Source organism: Pteropus medius, unplaced genomic scaffold (genome assembly GCF_902729225.1).
Source record: "Pteropus medius unplaced genomic scaffold, Ma_sr-lr_union100, whole genome shotgun sequence".
Classification (NCBI taxonomy): domain Eukaryota; kingdom Metazoa; phylum Chordata; class Mammalia; order Chiroptera; family Pteropodidae; genus Pteropus; species Pteropus medius.
Genome location: NW_024355205.1, coordinates 6,932,925 through 6,957,374, shown reverse-complemented (window position 1 = coordinate 6,957,374; position 24,450 = coordinate 6,932,925). Strand labels below are relative to the sequence as shown.

Here is a 24,450-nt window from a genome sequence, read left to right as displayed (position 1 = left end):
ACCGTAATAAAAGTTATGTGAATATGGTGTCTCTTTCTCAAAATTGTACTGTACTTGCCCTTCTTGTGATGATGTGAGATGATAAAATGCCTATGTGATGAGATGAAGTGAGGTGAATGATATGGGCATCGTAACTTAGCTTTAGGCTACGATTGACCTTCTCATGTGTGTCAGAGGAGAATCATTTACTTGCAGTGAATTGCTTGGTGTCACTTGTTTTGGGGGATCCCTTGCTGAAGTCTATGTGTGGGCTCAATGTTTTCTGGCAAAACACATTGCCGCCGATCAGAACATGTTTCTTGCTTATCTCTTCTACCCACAAATTTAATGCCTTTTTCATCTTATCATGCACTGTGGCTGTAACTTTTGCAGTTTGGGGGCAACAGTAAAGCTAGCACGAATTTCTTCTTCCTCCTTAACAATTTCACAGACAGATGATTCTTACCATAGATTTTGGCAATCTCAGCATGTGACTTTTTCTTTCCTTGTTAAGTCAAGAACTTTCACCTTTTCACTTAAAAGAAGCACTTTACAGCTTCTCTTTGGCATGTCTGAATTGCCAACATCACTACTCCTGTGCTTTGGGGCCATTATTAAGTAAAATCAGGGTTACTGGAAAACAAGCACGGTAATACCTCAATAGTCTATCTGATAACTGAGATGGCAACTAAGTGACCAATGGACAGGTAACATATATTGCGTGGATACACTGGACAAAGGGATAATTCAGGCCCCGGGCAGAACGGAGTAGGACGGCTGGAGATTTCATCATGCTACTCAGAACAGCGTGCAATTTAAACTTATTCGTTGTTTATTTCTGGAATTTTTAATTTAATGTTTTTGGACTTTGGTTGACTGTGGGTAGCTAAAAGCATGGTAAGTGAAACTGTGGATGCAGAGTGGCTTCTGTATTGTGTATCTATTTGTTTTTTGGCTTTGTGGCCTCCACTCGCATGTAAGGCTCCATGAAGTCAGGGATTTTGTTCACTGCTATATCCTCAGCATCTTGGACACTGCCTGGCACATAGTAGGCACTCCATGAAGATTTATGAGATGACTTCTGATGTTGAAGAAAACTTTATGCAGAAATGTTAGTAGGGTGACCAGTTTTTCTACCCCTAGGCCTCTAGGAGTTAAAAAAAAAAGGCATATGCTTAAGTATTTCCTGGAAGTTGCCTGAAAACTCAGAAAACAGTTCCCTCTCAATATTACAAAAGGATCGTGTCTGAAGGTGTCTGTTCAAGGCCTGAACATGCTCGTGTGACTGAGGAGTCTGGCCAGGCTTCCCCTGGGTCACTAAAATGACCCAGCTGGCCTCTTCTGCCAGGATCTCCCATCCTCGCTGCCAAACCCACCCCGTCTTGCCCTCTTTGTCTCACTGCCTGTAGGGGCCTGACCGTCCTCGATCCACTCTTCTCTCCTGTTTCCCATCAGCTCTCCTTCTATGTTCCCTTGGCTCTTTCTCCAGACTCTTTTTAAGCCATTTCTAAGCTTGTGCTGCACATATGTGTCCCATCTGTGCCTGACTGCCCTCTTGTCATCAAATCTCTATCAAAACTGTGAGACATTTGAAGGCTGGGGTTGTATCTTAGTCATCTTTGTGTCCCTAACCCCTAACACAGTGCCTGGCAACATCATAAGTGCTCAAGAAATGTTTTCTGAATGACCGAATGAACTATTTTTGACAGGTTGGCTTTTTCATAATTTCCCCCAGACAGGCTGAGCTTATTCTTGGCAAAGCATCACTAATGCCATGCCCTCCAACCAACATTCCCTAACCCCTCATTTCTACACACACACACACACACACACACACACACACTACCCTTGGATAGCTAACTCTTAGTTAAGCAAAATATTTCAGCTCAAAAAGCAACTGTCTATTTATAACATTCTAGTACTATACTCAGTACTTCATAAAGATGAGTTGGTGGTTAATTTATTGGCTCAAGTTTCATCAAATACATCTTCAGTAGGCTTTTCTTTATAATTCCAAGCAATTCACATATTTCCTCTGCCAGAGGATGTACAGCATGGAGAGTTGGTTTCAGAGGCTGGCAGTAAAGCACTGCATGTGGTTCTGAGTGGTTGGTGTATAAGGGCTGGAGTCAGACTTCCTGGTTTGAACCCAGGTTTTCCTACTTGCTAGCTGCCTGGCCTTGGCTGGCTTACTTCCTATCTGAACATTCATTCTCTCATTTATAAAGGAAAGATAATAATGACCTGCTTGCATGGGCTGCTAGGAAGATTAAGTGGAATACTACAGCCAAAGCACATAGATCATGATCAATAAGTGATAGTTATTATTACCTCACATTTTAAGACTTTGATATGACTTATTACTTTATGAGATGTTGTGTTGTATTTTCTAATTCTGTCATATACGTAAATTATCTCTTAAATGACAGTTCAAGTTCCTGTAAATCACGGTTCAAGAACAAATAATAGGCCCGGAATGAACATAGAGGAATTATGTTGTTTCAAAGATATAAGAGTTATAAATTCATAGTTCCCAAGAATGTATCTCTTTTCACTACGGTGCACATCTTTTTCTTAATACTTAGGTTAGGAAGGAGGACCAGGCATTTTACATATGGTTACTTAAATGATTACATACACGTAAGTCATCATGGCTGATGGGAGAGTGTTGGGTGAGGGAGAGTGTAGAAACTTTGGTCCAGAGATGCCATTCTTTCTCCTAATAAGTTGGGATGCTGAATAGAAAGCAGAGATACATAGGGCATAAGCCTACACAAACCTTGGCCTTGGTTTTCCTTCCTGGTTCTGCCTTTGTCTAGCTGTGTTACTTTGGGTAAGTTATTTAACCTCTGTTTCCTTATTTGCAGAGTGAAATGATGATAATAGTTCTATCTCATAGGGTTATTGTAAGAATTAAATGTTAAGTGTCAGGCACATAGTTAAGGGCTTAATATAAGGTTATCATCTTTATGAGAACTTCTTTATTCATTTGCTTCAGTTTGGGGGCAGGTCGTAGAGTGGAGCCATCACTGGATCTGTTTTAACACTTCAGGCCACAACTTTGAGTGTCACACAGGATTTTATTACTACAGAAGCTTGTTCCTCCCTGCCCCAGGAGCCTCCTGTGCCCTGAGAGAGTGCCTAGATATCCCTAAATACTCCACTAGGGAGTAGCCGGGCCACCAGGAAACAGCCAAACTTCTTAATGCTAATATTTTATTTGCAATTCTCAAATTAACTTGTCATCAGAATCAGAATTTTAGAGTAGCAAGAGCTCTTGGGGCAGGATCTCTGAAAGGGGATAAAGGCACTGGCTTTGGGTCAGACCGAGGCCAGGTTGGGAGTGTGGTACTTACTCTTACCAACAGAGTGACTGAGAGGCAATGACCCAAGCTCTCTGGCTCTTGCAGCTCAGAGGGGAACCTTGCTAGATGTTCAGAATTTTAAGTCCCGCTCCCCAGACCTACTGAACCAGGATCAAATTTTAGCAAGATCCACAGGTGGTTCATGGCACTTTGAAACTTGCAAAGCTAGAATCTGACCCCTCACTCCTCTCATCTGTAAGACTGGATGAACAGTTAAATGAGTTCCTTAGCACGGTGCCTGTTAAAGAGTTGTTAGCTATCTTTCTTTTTTTCCATAACATCCTTCACTTTTCCTTTTATAACATGCATCTTAGTGTTTGATAATCGCCTGGGAACTGTGAGATCAGGGACTGTATTTATAATGTTCACTGTTGTATACTCAATGCCTGTCATGAAGCAAGAGCCTTTTAGTAAGGAACTGACAGTCTGAATGATTGAATTAATGAACAAAGTCCAGGAATATTTCTTACTCATTCTGTGGCACACATAGGACAGGCACATTGCTTTACACAATATGCTCAATGACGATAAACCGTGACTTTATCCAGCCTCTTCATTTTATAGATGAAGAAATTGATGGTCGAAGTAGTTAAGTAAATTGTCTAAGGTGCCCATATCTGTATGTTACCCACCTCTGGGCACTAGCAAATGCAGTCTTCTCTGCTGACATCTTTATTTTAAACATCCCTTATGTATAACAGCTGTCTAGAAGATTGTCCTTCTGGTTTGCAGATGGAGGACTGCCTTCATTTTTTAAAAGTAACATATTTAGAACTAATCCATTTGCCAGATGGATTGCTTTCTAGGGTTATGAGAGGGATTATATTAGCGCTCCTTACTTATTTATTCTATATGTATTTATCCTGTCTAGTGTAACAGTATTTCTACTACTGTTGTTTCTAAAACAGCTGAATATTGGGTCTGTTGACTTAGCTTTGCTAAGCTGCTATCATTGCTTTCTCCTAATTTATCTTTAGGTTACCGTTATCCCTTTACTCTCAGGTATATCTTTGTAGAATAGTATTAATCCATTTACTAACTCAAACACAATAAGGAAAACCCCAACAATCAACAGTGCTAATACTGGTGAAACCACTGCCCACTTAACCTTGAAATGTGGAACAAGAAAGTGGCTCTTCTACCTGTCTGTTATATACCAGATATTAGGAGGTCTTTATTTCTGCAGTATATTATTGAATTAAGTTATCAGATGTCTTACGTTATCCTAAAATAAAAATAAATCACTTCCTTGTTGTCATTTTTTTTTCAATTCACTCATTATGGGACCTGGGGAGAGAATAAAACAGAGAAGGGAAGGGACTGATCAGAGGAAGGCGAAGAGGAAGCAGACGGGAAAGAAGAAGAAGACAAGTGGGAATGAAGATGAATCTGAAAGAGGAAGTTGATGAGGTTAACAGGGAAAAGGCAACGAATGTGAAGACATAAAAAGGTATAAGATTATTTTTATAAAATATTTAACCATGTACAATATACATAAAAAGACTGGAAGGAAATAAACTCATGTGATAACAGTGTTTGTGACAGAATAGATTATTGCTCTTCATTCTTACCTGCTATGTGAACTTACAGTGTTCTAGAGTGGGCCACATGTAGCTCTCTGTCCCACTGATGTTGGGCTTGGCCAGATGACTTGTTGTGGCCAATGGAATGTGGGTGGAGATAACAGTATGCTAGTTTCATGTAAAGACCTTAGAGGAATCATGTTTTTCTACTCACCCTTTTGCATTCTTGTGATCTTCTATGAGAAAAAAATATCTCCCAGTAGCTGCTGGTCTGAGGAAAATGAGGAAACACAAGCAGGTGTAGCAGACCTAACCCAACTCAGCCTGAATCCAGGCCTAGCCAAATCCTGCTGAGTACTCAGAGTCTCAGTGCATCCAGGAAAGAGAAAAATAAATGTTTGAGATTGTGAAGTTGGTTGTTACGTAGGAAAAACTGATTCTTTGTGATCCTCTCTGAATGATGAAATAGTTTATTTTTATTTTTTTCCTAATTATTTTCTGTATTTTTCAAGTATACTTGAATGAGCTTGCTTTACTTTTAGGGGAAAAGAATAAATAAAGCATGAAGAAACATGTATTTTCTACTAGGTCTTTCACTATTATGATACAAGATCAAGCCTATCTGAACTGTACACACAAAGTACATAATTTGTAAGACTGTTAAAAGACAACTTTAAAACACAAATATGCGAATTCACTTGCATCTGCTCTCATATTCCTCTCGGTGAAGCTCACCTTTCTATTGCATTAGCATTTAAGTGTTTTGAAAGAGTAGCTATTTCCAAGATTGTGTTCTAGGATCTGATTATGTCACACACAAAGGCAAGTTCAGGGGCCTGGGAGACATTATCCATTTTGAGAGAATTAACACAAAGTTAATTCTCTATTAAGGACTGAGTCTCTAAGAAGCCCTTTCTTCCAATCATCTTTGGTCTGAATAATTTTCCGCTTTCTTGATTTTTCTCATTTATTACGGGACATGGGGGATGAGAATAAAATAAGGGAGGCTGGAAAGGAACCATTAAAGGAAGGGACGAAGGAGGCAGATGGGAAAGAGGAAGAAAATGAATCAGACAGAGGAAATTGATGAGGAGGGGAGAGTTGGGGAAAAGAGTCAGTAGGTAAAGTAGATGGGGCTAGGGCTGCAGGCAGGACTAGCCAAAGTGGCTTCAGGTATTTTTTGTTGCTTGTTTCCTCACTGCCACCCCTGCACTCACTGTCTTTACCTGCAGAGTCAGTGCCACTAAGTCAAACTCTCCCTGCCCTCTCAGCTCTCCACAGCCTGACTTGCCCCTTTCCTCTACTAACCCGCCTCTCCCACCTCCACCTCACCTAACCCTGACTCGGTCACTCTGTGTCCAGCCTTCCTGTCTCCTTCTGAAATTCTCCCCAGTTCTTGTTGCTCCTTCCAAATTCTGAGCATCTTTCAAGGTCCCACACAAGCCTCTCCTTCTCCCTGCAGCACTCTCAGCCCACACTGATGTCACCTTTCTCTGAACCCTGAACTCTGGCCCACATCTCTTCTGTGAGCTCCAGCCTCAAATATCTGATCTCCCCATCAGTGTCTAGTAGTATCTCACATGTATCTAACTTGTCCAAACCCTACAATAGGATATAAGTTCTATGAGGCAAGAATTTTGGTTTGGTTTGTTCACTCCTGTATCCCATTGCCCAGAAGAGTGCTCGGCACCTAGCAAGCATCCAATGACTATTAGTTCAATGAATGAATGAATAAATTCCTATGGCAGTGACAGGCAGGAGCACACGATTTACTTTAATTGCATTGCACACTAATGTTTATTGGCCATCTAATTTTTCCAGCTGAACTGTAGAAATCCTTTAGGATTAGGGGTCCTGTGCTTTTGAATTCCTCTGAACTTTTAGCACAAGCTGTGCCCATAGGTGATTTATTCATTGATTAAACAGCCAAGTCCCACAGCAGAACAAGCTAGGTTCAAGAGATCTTCTCAAATCCTGGAAATCGTATGCCAACTCAAGAAAAGAATGTATTCATTCCTATCCACTAATTTTTAAGCACTTTGGTTTGAGTCCTGTATCATGTTAGTATAATACTTTTGCGGTGTTTCATTCTTGTTATTCTTTAATTGGGTATGTCTTAGCTACACATCTGGGCTGTAAGCAGAGTCTGAGTCTTATTCTCCTTCTTTTGAAACGAGGGTCCTTATGACTTTGATTAAATTTAGATTTAAATTCTAGTTCTAGAAATCATCTCTTTCTCTCTATATATACTCTCAGAGCATCCCCTCCCCCCCACCATAATCAGCAAGCCCTGAGACAGCAGAAGACAGCAGCCCAGACCTCTGCAGGTTAAAGATAACATCTTGACCTAAGATATGTTTCAGCTCCTGGCTCCTAAGGTGGAATGACCCCCCTGGCTACTTTCTCATGAAACCAGACAGAGGAACACTGGAAGAGACCTCAAAACTGTCTTCAAGACCTGAAGAAATGATTCATTGCCCTTACCTCACCTCTGACCAATCAGCTCCCAGCACAACCCAAACCCCCTAACGCACAGTATTTGTGCTTTTGTTCCATATAATCTGTAACTACACACCAGCGGCAAGTTTGGGCTTTTGAGCATTAGCTTCCTGGTCCATCAATAAAGTAGCCATTATTTCTCCACTGGCTCTGCTAAGCCCTGGGGAGGGGAACTCTTTGTTTCAATAGCACTTTCCACACCTCAGTGGTCCACCAGCACTGCCTGAGGCAGAGGAGAAGCTCAGCACAGGCCTGCCTGCAGGCTTCTGACTCTGATTAAAGGTAAAGGCCATGCAGAGCTGGAGGCCCATCGCAGCCTCCTAGGCTGAAAGAAGGTTCTGATTTGCTGCCAGTGACGTCAGGCTTCTGGAAAACTTCCTCCCCAGATGTGTGTCTGCTCCATTTATCTCAGTGCCCCATTTCCCAACAGCAACAAGACACAACAGGAAGCAAATGTCTAGAGCTGTTCCATTCACTCCACTTTCAGGGTTTCTCATAGCAACACTCTGTGACAGAAGCGCGGCTCCAAGTCAATTACGTGTACTTCACCAGACATTTTTTCCCACAGAGTTATTGTTTGGTTGGGCTGACTATGTTCTAGTTTATTTGCTCTCTATGTGGAATCGCTATTGGAATGACTAATACTCACATCATCGCTACATTAAGAAGCAATTATCTGAAAACAAATTCATTTCCTGAGTCATCCATAGCCTGCGTGCCTATCTTTCTCTTTTTAAAAATCATCTCGACAGTAAAGAAATCCAAACTTCCTATAGAACTTCCTTCTGTATTTGTCAGGAGATTATATATCTGGCTTAGAGGGATTAACAGAGTTCTTACTTTTCCTGTGTTACTCAGTCTGTCCTATTCTATCCCTGAATTTATTTTCAAAAGACAAATAGTTCACAGAATTAATTTCTTTGCCTCCCACTCCTTTGTGTGATGGATGACTAATGTCGCTTTCGGTAGCTCACCAACTGCTTGGCTTGGTTTCTCTCTCTCTCCCTGTCCCCCAACTTTTTCTTTCCCTCCTTCCATTTTTTTTTTTTAATTTTGTTTTAAAGATACAAATTCTTTCGTATCTTCTTCATATACCATATGAGTTTTCCGTGGCTGCTGTAAAAAATTCCCACAAACTCTCTCACAGTCCTGGAGGGTGGAAGTCTGAAATCAGAATCACTTGGTAGAAATCAAAGTGTTGGCAGGGCTGTTCCTTGCCTCTTGCAGCTCTGGTGGCTGCTAGCATTTCTTGATTTGTGGTCTTATCACCCCAGTCTCTGCCTCCTTGATCACATTGTTGCCTCCTCTTTTGTCTGAGTTTAATTTCCCTTTGCCTCCTAATCCAGGATAATTTCTCCATGGCAAGATCCTTAACTTATTCATGCCTGCGAAGACTCTTTTTCTTTATAAGGCAACACTTACAGGTCTCAGGGATTAGGACCTGATATCTTTGGGTGACCATTATTCAGCCTACTACACTTTCCATTCCCTGCTCCCCTCAATGTATGAATATTTTGTATCCACATGAAAAGGATGATGGAGGATGATAAGAAAATAAAGCAAATCTAAAGGAAGCAGAAGATAGTTAAGAGGTCTTTCCTTGCTTGTTAATTCCTTCTGACAGTATGATGGCCCCTCTGACACCAGTTCTTGGGGAAATATGGGGTGGTGGGCGGCATCCCACTCTGCAAGCCAAAGCACAGATACTCCTCTCCCCTCTCCCTTGGCAGCCAGGACACTGACATATGACGCAGCCTCAACCAATCAGATGTTCTCGCCCAGGAATTTTTACTTTTGAGAACGTGGTATACTGATGTCTGGAGAATTGGAGATTATTTTCGGGGCAGCAGTGTCAAGAGTCAGGAGCAGAGTCCACTGGCAGCAGCCTCTCACCTAGGCTTCTGCTGTAACGGGAGTTACAAATGTGTGTCTGCTCTGTTTATCTAAGTTCTCCCTCTGCTTTTTTGCCTTCTCAGGTTCCTGCCTACTTCTCCACTCTGGTTCTCCAACATGTCTATCCATTTTGTGAGCTACTGAATACCCTGCCAGAACATCACTTTTCTGTTCAAGTTAGCCCAAGCTGGTCTCTGTTGTTGGTAACCAAGAACCCTCCCTGACTTTGAAGCTGCCAGTTGCAAAGTTCCCTTTCACAAAGCTTAGCAGCAGCCTTTACTGGTGGCGAGCGAGGGTCCTCACTAGAGGGGCACAGGCAATACAAGAACGGGTCTGCTACATCCACGCAGGCCTGCTGGGAAACACCCCAATGTCTCACATGACAAAAGTGGTTTCATGTTATGAATGACTGCACAGAATTTGAAGAGAAGGAAACTTATATGGATCCCAGCTATCAGACTATGCACCCTTTAAAAACATATTTTAATGCCCTCTTTACTTTCCTGAAATGAAATTCATAAATAAGTTACCGATTTATATAATTTTAAAAGTTCGATGCAATATAAAAGAAAAAAGGTATATCATTATTTGTGTATAAAAATAATAATATAAATTATTAAAATAATTTGTATATAAAACCTGTAAATGCGCACATATCACATTAGTGGACTCCGCAAATTTATAGCTCCATAAATTTACAACATTGAGAACTAGGCCCCATTGATTGAAAAACACAGATCGCAGAACCAGGCAGAGTACAATTAAATGCCTTCTGCAAAAGGTGCATATATACCTACATTATCAATACGGGGACAGAAAGGGAAACTGGAAGGATAAAATGTTGGCTGATGTTACTTCTGACCAAGGACGTGCTGGGGGAGTGGTGAAGAAGAAAGGACTTTCGCATTTTGTTCTTTTTGTATCCTTTGTATTTTTAATAAAATTAGTGTTACTTTTCTAGTAATAATAATAATAATAACATAAAAGGAAGAAAAGAAAGGGATCAGAGTGCATTGTGTACCACAAGTTGGGTAGGGGTGGGAAGGAACCAGATTAGAAAAAGTGAAGATGAGAAGGGCTGGGCTAGTTTAGTGATGATACTCTACAGCTCCAGGGAGGAGCACCCATTGATTATTTTCTGTCATCGTCATTAGAATGAGTTTGGCAATTAGTCACTGGGTGATTTTGAACAAAATCACCTGCCAAGTGTGCTAACCTGAGGCCACGTTGCTTCCTTATTTATAGCATCGACGTTGTTTGTGTTACTACTGCACACCTGGGTGGAAGCCCTTACCTGTGGAGCTGGCAGCTGATTCTGAACAGACTGGTGTCGGAGTGGTCCCAACCCCATCACCCAGGGCTCTCGGATTGTAATTCATTTGCACTCCGGCAATCTGAGAGCTAAATACGTGGGGGGCCCTTATTCTTTGGTTTATTCAGCTGACTTTGGTTGACCACAAAACCAAATAGAACACGTCTTTCCTCACCAAAATCCAAAAGCTTTGGAAACAGCATTGGATTTAAATTTCTGCTCTACGATTTAATAAATATTCTCTGAATTTACCTTTACTAGTCAGTAAAATGAGGATAACGATTTATTTACTTTATCACCTGGAAGGAGTAATAAATTAGAAAATGTATGTCAAGCACATTTAAAAAACTAAACAGATTTCTACTGCTTCACACTAGGAGGCAGGCAAAATCCGAAGTTTGAGTTCGGCCAGGTTAACTGCCTCCTAATCCAAAAATCATGAATCTTTAGAAGAACATAACAGTTCCATAACCCTTACAATCTACAATTATATCAGTCTGGGTCCTCCGGAGAAACAGAAGCAATAAGATAGATATATAATAAGGAAAGGGCTTACACAGTTATGGAGGCTGAGAAATCCCAAGACCTGCAGTCAGCAACCCGGAGACCTGGGATAGCTGATGGTATAGTTCAAGGTTGAGCATGAAGGTCTGAGAACCAGGAGAGACGATGGTGTAAGTTCTAGCCTGAGTCCGAGTCCAAAGCAGAAGGCTGATGTCCCAGCTGGCAGATGGCCAGCCAGTGACTCCTGCCTCACTTCGTCTTTGTGCTATGCAGACTTTTGGTGAACTGGACGAGGCCCACCTGTATTGGGGAGGCTAACCTACCTAACTCAGTCTGTGGATTCGAATATTAATCTCTTCCACAAACACCTTCACAGACACACTCAGAGTGGTGTTTAACCAAATAACTGGCAACCTGTGGCTCGGGTCACATTGACACATAAAATTAACCATTACAACCATGTCCAGGATAAAATTCAGAATCTTAATAGTAGATGGAGGAGGTGGGGAAAATTTGTTAAAATGAAGATTCTTGGGCTCCATCTGTGACCTGCTGGAATCAGAGTCCTTGCTCAGAGAAATCTGTGTTTTAAAAGTTCCCCCAAGGCTTCTTGTTTACATTATAGTCAAAGCACTGCTGCTTTGGATTCTGACAAGACTTGGCAATATGGACTTAGCACCCAATCTGAAGGATGTCAGAATCACAATAATAATCACGGAGAAAGCAGGGTCTTTTTCCTGATGGCATATGGACCATTTTCAAGCGGGAGGGAGGAGTTTATGTGGGGTGTACGCATTGATCTACCACAGGGCAGAAACTGGTATGAGTAAATAACACTCCGGAGCACAGCTCTCACTCAGCTGTACCTCAGAATAACTTAATGAACTTTTGTTCAGAGTCCAAATGACAAAGGACAAAGTAGGATCATCAGTGCTCTTGGGTGAGTCATGCTTTACAGCTTAGAAATTTCTCTTCCTTCTCAAGCTTACTTCCTTCCTGTGTCCTAGGAGTGTTTTGTTTTGTTTTTTCAAAAGTCATGCTCTATAAATGGGAGACTTTTTTCTTTTATACTACCAAGATCTTTCCACTCCTTCCGTGTGTGTGTGTTTCTGAATTTTAGATAGCTTTTATGAAATTCTGATGATCCTTTTCTCCACAATGAATCCGTTTTAAAATATATATACTATTTAATTTTTAAAATGTATGAAATATTATTAAAGTATTACAACCCACAACAAGTGTACATAAGCGTGCGGCTTCATGGACTTGTACAAAGTGAACACACCCATATAACCAGCGCCCAAATTAAGAAGCAGAATGCTACCAGAGCGCCAGGAGACCCCTCTCCTCTTCCAGTCATTAGTCCCCACAAGAGTAACAACTGTTCTAACTTCTGGAAGGATAGGTTAGTTTTGTCTGTTTTTGAGCTTTTGAATTTATAGAAGCGGAATCATATTCTCTGGCTTCTTCTGCCCCTCATTTCGTCTCTGGGACTCATCCATGTTGTTGCTGGCAGTTGCAGTTTCTTCATTCTCATTGCTGAGCACCGTTCCATTATGTGGCTATACCATCAGTTATTTATCCATATGCTTTTTTTTTTTTTTTTTTTTTTTAGCCTACAGCTCCTGGTCTTCTTGGTGGTCTTCCATCCAAGTACTAACCAGGACTGACCCTGCTCAGCTTCCGAGATCAGACGAGATCGGGCACATTCAGGGTGGCATGGCCATAGACCATACAATTTTTAATGGGCATTTGAGTTTCCAGTTTGAGGCTATTGCAAATAGTGTGAAGCATAATTTTTATACGAAGTCCTGGTTTTAAAAGAGAGTGTTAGACATTCAAGTTAAACAAAAAAAAATGTAAAAAAAAAAAAAATGCAAAGACTGCTTGTGGCCAATAAGGGAAAAAAATGAACATTCCACAGATTCCTCTGCTCACCCAGGAAAAGGCTCCCAGGGTGGAAAGCCTGATGGGAGCGGAGAGAGGGAAAAAGAAAGGGAGTCCAGAGCAGGGAATGATTTACAGTTCTGCCTGCCACCCCTATTTACTTCTCCAAGGCAACTCCTCGCCCATTCTGTTAATTTGCCAAAATCAGTAGCTTTACAAAGCATCTGCTGGGCATCCAAATTGACCCATTTGTGGGCTCTGTGATGGATTCATTGTTATTTGGCCAAGAGAGCAGTGGGTGGTCTGCCAGTCCAGTTAAAGCCCTACCGAGTGTTATCTAGTGTTCTGACATTTCCTTCATGGCTCAGAAAAGATTCGGTCCATAGAATCAGGAAAGGTTTGAGCTGGAGGGACCTAAGGGTGCATCTAGCCCAACCCTCATTTTACAGATGAGAAAACAGTCCCAGGCAGCTGAAGTGCTTGAGATCACGCCTCGAGTCACAAGTTGAGCTGGATGATCTAGAACCACATCCTTAGCTTCAGGGTTTTTGTCTTAGCAGGCCACATGGCAATAATACATTACTTCTTCATAGTATTTTGTGATATAATGCTCCTTGCTTTACTTTTCTAATTCCTTGGGTTTGGGGTAGTTTCTTTGTGGTTAAAATGTTACTATGCTCTTCTATGCCTTTGTCATTTTGGTTTGATTTTGTTTCCTATTTTACCCACCAGTATACAGCCAATTATATTCATATGGCTTGGACAGGGGAGGTAGAATCCACGTGTTGGTATCCCTTAGGAACCAGGAGTTTTCAATAGTCAAATTAAAGAATTAATACTTTTTAAAGACGTGTAGTTGTGAATATATATGTGAATATATATGCTCACAATACATTAAATGCAAATTACGGAACTGCATCATATACTTTTTATAATATGTATTTTAATGGTTATATAAAAAGGAAAGATCTGGAAGGATATATGTGTTAATGGTTTTTATCAGGTTTATAGATTTATGGGTAATTTTTATTTTCCTTTTTTAGAATTCTCTGATGTTTTACAATCAGGGAAAAAAACTGATAAAGGTTAACAAAAAGAAAATAATACCTTTAAAACGGCACTCTCCAAGTCTGAGCTTGATATCGTCTTACAGCAACTCTGGGGTACAATTTTAGTGGCTAGATTGACAAAATAAACACTCTTATTAAAACTATGAAGTGGGTGGAGTTTAGTTTTGGTGCCTCCCACCTTATTATTATGCCTAACCACTATGTAGAACACTAAATACTACATAGCTCATCCAGTCTGCAGATTACATTTGTTATAAATATTTCCTAGCAAATATCCATCTGCTGCTCAGTCTTCAGATCATTTTGTAGGGAGCAGGATGGTGACCAAATTATTCTAAATGTGAAGCCAGATTTTTCTGATGTCCGTTCTGTAGGTATCCTGATTGTGATGAAGGTACCTAAGACAGTTTTATTTCTTTTTCATTTTAACATTAAGAATTTACTATTTGCCAGACACTAGGCCAGACAGAAAGGCCAATGAGACGAAACGCACTCAAGGAGCTCGCCGTCCTAAGTGAGAAACACAGGCAAGTAAACAATTAGAGTCCAGAAGACTAAATACTGGGATGGATTTATGTAAAGCGTGCTGTGAGAACTCTTGGTGGCGGGGAGAGTGGGTGGAAGTGGGAGGACCCACCCAAATCAGACTCGTGGGAGAGTCAGGGGAGATTCCCAAAGGTGGTGCCTGATCTGGTCTGCTGTGGGAGACGGAATCGGTTACACCCGCAGGTCTTTTGGTTTCTCCCCTCTGTAGGCACCCACCAAGTGTTTAAGCTTTCTCTATATTGTTCTCCATACAGTTTGGGGTTGCTAACTAAGACTTCAGACGTGTTTCATAGCGTGTGCCCCACATTTTACTCTGTTCCCACAATGATGGTCATCTAGGTTGCTTCTGACTCTCACTACCACCAGCAAGAATGCACAAACATTCCTGTTGCTGTGTCCTTATAGTTTTGTGTGATTGTTTCTCTGGGATATGTACTACTGAGAAGTAGGTCTCTGCGTCAAGGGGCATGCATATCTCCAACTACACTAAGTAAAACTAGGTTGCTTTCCAGTACTGGTTTGCACTCCTACTGAAGGGCATCCAGTCTGTGGGGGTAGGGGTGGGGGGTCGAGTGTGTACCAGCTCCTTACGGTCTTGCCATGGACGTGGCACATACATTTCATTGGTGAGAAGTGGGTCACTTTGTGCCGTTTAATGGCAAGGAGTCTGGGGAATGTAGTCTTGGGCTGGGCAACTGCTTCTCAACTACAACCAATTATCACAGACACTGAGAATGGATTTTGATGGGAAAATGGTCTCATAGGACTTTTTGGCTTTAACTCCGAATAACAGAAGAAGACATTGAGAGTTGGTTGCAGACATTGTTCTTACCCTCTGAATGTTTGATCATGCAACTCCTAAAATATGGACACTGCACATAACCACAGTATCATTAGAAGATTAACTACAATCCAAATATCCTTTAATATCCAGTCTGTGTTCAAATTTCCCAAATTATTATGTAAATAATTTTGAAAATCATATTTATTAAACCATGTAAATAAATACACATGGTGGTCCAAGTCAGGTTCCATTTCTCTTGCCACTACCTTCACATAGTCTCTCCAGACTCACAGGATCCTTTTTAAAAAAATTTCACCCTGGAATGCTGCCCAGGAAGATACAGTTTGCCAATGGGACAGTAGGGGGCACCACAAGCCCATTCTGCTATTCCCAGAGCTGGTGATTTCCCTAGCTTTGGAGTGGGTGGGTGCCCAGGTATTAAGAGTAATTCTCACTGTGTCACATGTGTACCTGTGATTTCAGGATGCACTCAGGACCCCACAATGTCACTAGTTTCCTTATGGGAAGTTATAAAGATATCAAAGCAAAGTTTAATTTTATCTATTAAAAAGCCAGCCCAAGCCATGCATCACTTTTCCTGGGTAATTTTCCAAACTGTGCTATAAGCTATAAATCATTGAACTAACTACTTAAGGTCAATGACCATAATCCTTTCAAAAATGATTTTACAAGTCAAATGGTCAGTAGGTAGTCATAATTCAAATATTACATACAAATTTTTAAAATATCAAAATATATATGGACATGGTTAAAAGAAAAAAAAAAACCAACTAGTTATAGTTTTAAGAAAAAGCAATTGTTTTCTTCCTACTTGTCAGAGACAATCACTTCCTAACAATATCTTATCTTAGTTCTTCTGGATGCTACCACCGTAAGCTTCTATTTCTATTTCTTGATTCTTAACTTTAGAAAGTATTTATTGACTTCTTCCAATGAGAGATCAGAATTTTATTCACTTGCACTAAATCTCACCTTTCTGCTTCCTCTCCTCATAATTTTGTTGGTAGCTATATTATTGATTTAAATTATTTTAACTGGTTATTTTTCATATTGTAAATAATATATTTCAATGTTTATTTTTTATTCCATGCATTTTAGACAAACTACAGACTCTTCGCATGTAGAATGAGAATATTAGCATCTCCATTCTTTCCTCTACCTCCTCTCCCCCTTCCTCCTCCCAACCTCTGCCAAATGTACCTTCACTTTTACACTGTCAAAGCTGACAATATTTTCCTTCTGTTCTATAATCATTAAGATCTCCCTGTCAGGCAAGGTCTAAAATCTGAATCAGTAAAGCACGATTATATTATGAATATGTAAATATCATTTACAGAAAAAACAAGTTTCTTTGCTCTGAGCAATGATTTGTTTCCTTCTCCTTAGATGCAATGTTACATTCCTATGCCGCTACGAGAGAATATGTCTAGCATTAAGGCATAAAGAGTCACTTTTCTGATATTCCATCAATTGCTCAAAATCATACCACAGTTTAGTTTGCTTCATAGTAGCATTATGAATTCTTGCAGACTTCTTTCCCTTGGAGTTTCTAACTGCCTTTCTTTAGTGTATGTGCTGCCTAAGCAAGCACATCTAACTGCCTTTCGTAATAAAAGAAGAAACATGCCTTTGCCACCCGTTTTTACCCCCCAGCGTCTTACTTATTTTATAATTGCCTGAAATCCAGTCTGTTCTTGATGGAATTCATGTGGCCCACAGACTTTCTTTGATAATTTGCATAACTCTCATCCTGGCTTGATCTTTCCATTGCTTGTATCACTTTTTTTTTTTCCCCCACCAGAGTACATCCTCAAGTAACCTCTTAAGAAAGGGTATATAGCAAGTAAATTTTATCTGCCTTCAGAAAATGTCTTTATCTGCCTTCAATTTTGACAGATGTTTGGATGACCTAGAATTCTAAGTCCTAAATGATTTTCTCACATTTTGAAAATCATGCCTTTTAGCATTCTATTTTCAGCCTCTTTTTCAGGTTCTCCCTTCTTACAGGCAGACTCCAGTCCAAACTCTGAGCATGTCAGACAGAGAAGCTCCACTCTCCTGGAGCCCCTCCTGCACGTAACCCATTATGCTGCTCCCTCTGTCTGCACATTCGTGTTTTCAGCTCTCAGAAATTTGCTGAAATGGCTCAACTCCTGATGCTCAACCCACCTCTCATTGTCTTTGTGAATATGGGTTTATATTCTTTTAAATTCTTTATCATTTCAATAGGCTCTTGGGAAAGGAGGATGAGAAACCTACACGTTCTGATCACCTTCTTGAATCAGAACTCGTTTCACATAAATTAGTTTTTTTCTTACCTTTTTGTTTGTTTTTACAAACACCAGGGCTGTGTTTAACTCTATTTCGCTAAATATACAGAAACTATTGCCACTACGTTTATATAGCAGTTTTGCAAACTTGACTAGGTTCTTTGTATGTTTAGGGATTACTGACAACTGATTGTTAAGGCTGAAAAAGAAGTACACAAGGAGTGTCTGCTTCCACAAGTTAGAGAATATAGCCCTTATTATTTCTCAGAACAAGCATTTATTAATCCACAAGCTTCATGGAACTGTATTCTATGTAGAAAAACTATTTTTAATAAGTTTATAATTCCCCAAAGCAAGGCCGATACAAGCATTTATATACCACCAACTAAAGAGAAAAACTACAGAGGATAAATAATTCCAATTGACAAAGTCATTATGAGTCGCAGGACCCTTTCATTGTCATTTTAAATAATTTGTTTAAAAGAAAGTCTGTCTTAATGAGAGAATCATGAGTATAAACCAATTGCAATGTTTAGACTCCCACACAATATGTGAAAATTTTATGGATATCACCTTTCTTGCAAGGACTGAAGATGAATTAGAATTTTTATATTGTTTAGCCATGGAAATTTGCTTAAGATCAATGATAGTTGCCCTTTAAATAACAGCTACAAATAATATTGTAAGAACAGAAATTACTATAAGAGCTACAAAATAATAGTACAGTAAGTCCTTACTTAAAGTTGCCAATAGGTTCTTGAAAACTGCAACTTTAAGCGAAATGACATATAATGAAACCAATTTTACCTCAGGCTAATTGATATAAATAAGAGTTAAATTCCTACAACATATTTCTGGTCACAAAAAACATCACCAACCTACTTAATAAAGACCTAATACACTTCTACCATTAAACATTGAAATAAATATATACATTTAAGAAAGGTTAATAAAAACAGGTAAGATCATTCTTTTCCAACCTGCTTACTCCAGTTCAGGGTCTCAGGTGGCCTAGCCTCTCCTGACAGCTCGGGGCACACGGCGGGCACCCACCCTGGACAGGACGCCCTTCCTTTGCAGGGCCACTCACACCCATACCCACACTCACTTAGACTGGGATCATTGAGACACACCAGTTCACCTATGTGCATATCTTTGAGATACAGGAGGGAACCTGGGTCTCCGGAGAAAACCCGCAGACACAGAGAAAAACATGCAAACTCCACACAGACGATGGCCCCGGCTAGGAATCGATATTTTTTCTCATCAACAGTCATAACGAAATGACATTGCACAAAACATTATTCGAGAAATTGCTGCACTTTGATTTCTTTAATTATAGAGTGATCCACAGGTATATTATCAGAGGTTTGCTAATTTTCTGTAAGAATATTTGAATATTATGTTTTCATGTTGATAGTAATCTCTTAAAAATAATATATGTATATATTATGGATGGTTGGAATGACCACATTTCAATTAGGTTCTTCCCAGGGCCTGCTGGGCAGGCATCTCAGTCTGTGTTTTGATTCCTTGGACTCTAAACTGTACTTGGAGTGAATGAGAGAAGAGCCAAAGGGAACTTAATATGTAAATGATGAGCTTATGACAAATGATAGCAGGGCAAGCTGCATAAATGAAGGCTTAGACGTGGTTCCAATATAGGAAAAAGGGTGAAAGAGAACCGAGTCGTCACATGTCCCATGATAGTTCAGATGTGCTGAACTCAAACAAGATCCTATGCTGTGGCAGTCAATACCAAGGACACAACAGTTTGTCAAGAGTGGAGGCCAAAAAAAAAGAAAAAGAAAAAGAAAAGAAAAGAAAGAGTAGGGGCATTGTGTTAGACTTGCTGGGTTCAAAGCCTGGCTCTGCCATCTTTTAGATTTGTCTCTTTGGGGAATTATTGAACCTCTCTGGGCCCATTGTCTTTCTCAGTAACGTGGAAATAATAATAGCATTTACTTCTGGAGCTCTTGTGGGTTGAATGAATAAAATCATTTAAAGTACTTTGGCCAGACACACAGAACTTGCTCAAAAAATATTAGTTATTATTATAATTACTGCTCAAACTGGAAATTAGTTTCAGTTAAAATCAATGTCATCTGACATGGTACATCAATATTATTAATTTAGCTGTTTAATTTAACTTTCTTTGTATTAATTTGTACATTTGTTTTCATATTTGGAGAAGCATAAAGTATTTATATTTGCTTTTGTGAGAGGACCATTATAAAAAAAATAATTCTTGTCAACATTGTAGGTCCATGCCTTCTTCAAGATTTTCTGGAAACCCCGGCCTATACCTATAACATGTGTTTTACAGGAAAAGAGACTGTTACTCTTTTCCTTTAAAAATGTTTTAGCAGGGAATTAGCCATTTGTAGGGTTGTTCTTGGAGGGCGTGGACCATAAGCTTGCTTAGGGAGAACGGCAAGTGGGGGTCTGGTTCAGGCATGGTGGGTAGCTGATGCTTTCAGCTCCTTGGATCCTGTCCTTGGGTGCATACAGCGGGGAGCAGGGAGAGCAGTGGAGAACAGGGCCCTTGGTAGGAAACCAGACTTTGCATTGACAGTGACTGGGGCTGACCCCTTAACACTGAGTGGACACCCCTGGATTCTGGGACCTATCTAGGAAAAGGAACTGGGGAGGAAAGATAGACTTTCTCACTCCAAATAGTGTGGGGTCACCAAGTCATACTCCTTTAAGTTTAAACAAATAGAGAGAAGTGAGACATATAAATTATGCACCCCCTAAATTTTCTGTTGATTTCTTCTCTTCCTTAGAAAGTTGAGTTGGGGAAAGGAAGTGAAGGTGTCTGGAAGTTTTGCATGGGTGACCACAGCAGCAGGGATCCCTGCACACGATGCTTGGCAGCCTGAGGATGGAGAAAACACTGGTCCACGAGTTCGCAGGTGGAGGTGCAGTCTCAGACCTGCCCTGCCCCAGCGAGGGAACCACGAGGAAATCCCATCCTCTGTTATTTTTGTTAATCAGACCCTTTTAATCCTTAGTCAGCTAGGCCATAAATTAAGAAGAAATTGAAACTGGCACCCATCGGGAGTTGGTGGCGGGGTTGGGGTAGTGGAAGAGCATGTCACTTCTTTAGGAATGTGAACAATGCATTGTCTGGAGAGGAAAGAAAACTAGGTTACATAATGAGGAAATTCTTTGAATTGTCTGGTGGGGCAGAATCCTCTTTAGTAGAGGAGGGTACAAGCCCTGTCAGAAGCTGGTTAAGTAAGGAAAACAGCTATCAGCTTTGATAAACTCTGCTGGGCTCTCTCAGACTGGAAAACTGAAACACTGAAAATGACCTGCTGGTGCCCATTCCCAGGTGGTAATACTTCTGAGATGCTCGTGTTTATCTTCATTGGGAGAATTCTGCTCTGCTCTGTTCCTTGGATAGTCAGTCACTCTTCTGTTTTGGTCGCTGGTGTGGTTTCTGGGGTACTGGAATGAGTAGCAATTTTTAAAGCCCATGTTCCTACAGCAGTCCTCAAACAAGAATCACCTCTCCACACACCCCCAGTATGGCTCCCAGCCAACTCTAGAAAAGTGCTTTGTGGTGGAATGAAAATTAAGCAAGTGAGCATAAATCTCTCTCTTACCCTAGACCCACAGAATGAACAAACCCAGGTTTCCGGCTAGTTGCCAACATTTGCAAATTCCACATTCCAGAATCCTTTACCAGGGATTTTATCTCCTGTCATTTCAACTGGTGGTGGGGGTGGAAGTGCAATGTGTGCTTGCATGCTGCCTGCACATTAGTAGCTTTCAACATCCAGACTGTGCTGGGAGACAGAGAGATCCAGGGCTCTGTCTAGCCCTCCTGAGAACCTGACAGAAGTCTGCAAAAGTTAAACTGACATCCTGAACAACCGAAAGTCCATGCCAGACCAGGGTCCAAGGCCAAACCACTGGCCCTCCAGGGAAGCCAGCTCATTCAAATGCTAAGTAAATGTTCCCTAAAAGAAATTGACCCCAGCCATGAGATTCTTTCCTAAGTTAGGTCATCTGCAAAGTAGTTTAGAGAAAGCCAAGTGAACTGACTTGAATGGATGACCTTCTGGGTAACTTACAGTTTGTGGGATAGAAACTGCTTTAAAAATGGATTTTGGCAGAGCTTTCTGTGTTAGCGCTATCTTTGCTTGGCCTGAGTCTGTCTAATGCGCAGCTTAAAACACCATTCTTACCCCATCACAAATCAGTTGGAGAGTGGCTAAGAACTCAGGAGATCGGTCTCAGCAATAGCTAACCTTAATAGCTGGATGTAGAGCTCTTTGTGGATCTAATCTTAGTTTCTTTGGATGCTATGTCATCTATTTTGCAGAGGAATAGACACCTTGAGAGCTTACCAAGTGTGAAGCCTGTGAACTGAACCCACAGAACCAGGTCTTATCTGTTAGGAGTTTACAGTCTCACCTATCAAAAGTCACTATTCTCTGCCTCTCTCTCTCTTCCTCCCTTCCTCCTTTCCTTCCTCCCTTCTCCCTCCCTTCCAAGTAGTTTTATTAAGTCTTAGTAGAAGTGAGATGGAACATCACTTGTAAAATTCTTAATCATTTAGCAGGAAATGATAAGGGACATCTCTTGCAGAGTTCTTAACCTTTTTAGTAAACCTAGTTAAGTTTTCTTTCCTCCTTTCTTTGGGAAAAAACCCCTCTCCCTCAAATCCTGATAATTGCCCCAAATTGGTGACTCAGATTCTCTGGCTATTGATAAGGATCATCAGCCCATTGTTAGCAGAAATGGTGTTAGGCCAGACAGGGCTCTTAGAGTCTGAGAGGAGAGAGGACTTTAGGCCAAAGGTCTTTTTTTTTCTCTTTGAGAAATACATTAACCAAGCCTGTTTCCCTTTACTCACTTAATAGGCAAATCAATAATAGAAATTAATAGATATATGGTTTAAATAATAAGTTCGTATCTTCTTTTCCTTGTCTAGAGACTGAGGTGGCACTTTAGCAGGAAACCCAAGACCCCACCCTGACTGAGACAGAAAGAGAAAGAGCTCCATAGAATCCCTGTAGGCAGGGACTAGGCCGTTCTCAGCCTGAAGCAGATACGGAAGAAGAGACCTCCTGTCCCTCAACATCCATCTTAATAATAAGGGGGTTTGTGGCTCTTAGAAAAGAGTTAGGCATCAAAGTTAGTTAGGGGGTTTTGGGTCTGCCTGCAAAGACATTGAGGTCATCCTATCCTTGAAGGGGTCCACCCTAATTCGTCCACAATTAAGCAAGCCAGAAGGCATTTTATAACTCACACAAATAAACCAGTAGGCAGAGAATTAGGTACCAGTTTAAGCCAGTCACTCGCACCTGTGCAATGAAGACCCCAACGATCTTCAATTCATCTGAGCCTCATTATACCATCATTATAATGTGATGCATATGTCTGGACGTTCATTAATATCATTATAACAGACTGAATTCTGGGAACAAACATGCACAGAGCACAAAATGATGAATCACTGAGTCCTGTCAATCTTAATTGTCAATCAAGGAAGCCCACTCCTCTAAGAAAAGTAACCACCTGCAGCAAATAGGGATAAAAAACCCCAAAGGCTTTGTTACTAGGCCTTTTGAGCCATGCTTCTTTTGCTCAGGTCTGCTTCCATGTCTGGAAGTGTACTTTCCCTTTTAATAAAGCTTTTCTTTTCTACTGTATTTCGGTGTCTTGCTCAATTCTTTGTTCGAGACATCAAGAACCTGGACGACGCGCCGGGAGAGGATCCCCACTCTCCGGTAACAGAAGCAGAAAGGAAGATTAAATAAATTACATTCTTTAGTGGATGGTTCTTGATCTGACCCTAAACCCTTTGCCTCTGCATTGGCGTGAGATGCGGCTGACTTCTAGGACATCCTGTCACCAGTCACTTCAACCTAATCGTGGGCCTTTACAGAGACCTGCAAGCAGATGGCACTCTAATTTAGCATGCACACAGATCCACACTGCATGGTTTCTGGTTCTGTAAGCAGAGGGATAGTCCTCTTAGTAATGAGGTCTGAAAAAAATCAAGTCACTCAGAAGTACTCTGAAAACATAAAAACATGTAACCTCAGGATTGTTCTATTTGCTCAGATTCTTCCTTTCCATTTTTAAAAAAATTTCAAAGTGTACTTTTAAAATACCATTTTAAAACAAGCTTTGAAAAATCAATTCTGGGGGAGCTTCTGCTGGCAGTGGGAAGGTAGGTTAACTTTTTTGAAAACGGGCCCAGTTCAGCTTACAATACAAGTGTGGAATAGAGTAAGCAACATGGGACCAAGAGCCATCACCTGGCATATTTGTCACTAAATGGTTACATGTGGCCTTGAGTTGTCAGAACCTCTCTGTGAAAGAGGACTCTGCCTTAGATGATAGCTGAGGTCACTTCTCTCTGTCCTGTAAATGTGGCAGGATTCTTCGAGAGGCTAAGTGCCTGCCATCTGGTGGAGACTCATTAATACCACTGCTGTTTGGCTGTGCTGCTGGAAAAGAGAGTCTGTGAGCTGCAGAGAGAATGAAGACAGCAAGGGTGAGGTGGTGGTGCTCACCTCTAGACACCCATGAAGCTGAATCCAAATCCAGCGTTGGCCCTCATCCTTCGTCCTTTCTCTTTGCTTGAAATGAATGAAAATACCTGCTTATGTATTCATTCATTCGACATAGCTCCTGCCTCTATCCTTGGGTTTGTGAGACACCAGGATACGGAAATCCTTGGCCTCTTTGTGCTTATTTGAAGCTACGAGGGTTGAAGACAAACGTGACTTAAGCTGGATTCAGTCTTAAAAAGGTGAAACTGGAAGAAAGCTATG

At 40.8% G+C, this 24,450-nt stretch overlaps 1 protein-coding gene and 1 pseudogene across 1 annotated transcript in view; both read right to left on the bottom strand.

Moving 5' to 3' along the window:
• The window catches only part of F2RL1 (F2R like trypsin receptor 1), a 45,480-nt gene extending 24,392 nt beyond the window's left edge, over positions 1-21,088 (bottom strand). The window contains exons 1-2 of the mRNA XM_039857397.1: positions 20,971-21,088; positions 20,404-20,531 (exon numbers count right to left, since the gene is read on the bottom strand). Of these exons, the coding sequence (XP_039713331.1) occupies positions 20,404-20,531; positions 20,971-20,984 (142 nt within the window). The 5' untranslated portion in view covers positions 20,985-21,088. The remainder of the gene's footprint in view (positions 1-20,403; positions 20,532-20,970) is intronic.
• On the bottom strand, positions 12,689-12,806 carry LOC120599039 (uncharacterized; annotated as a pseudogene).
• Positions 21,089-24,450: the final 3,362 nt, after the last annotated feature.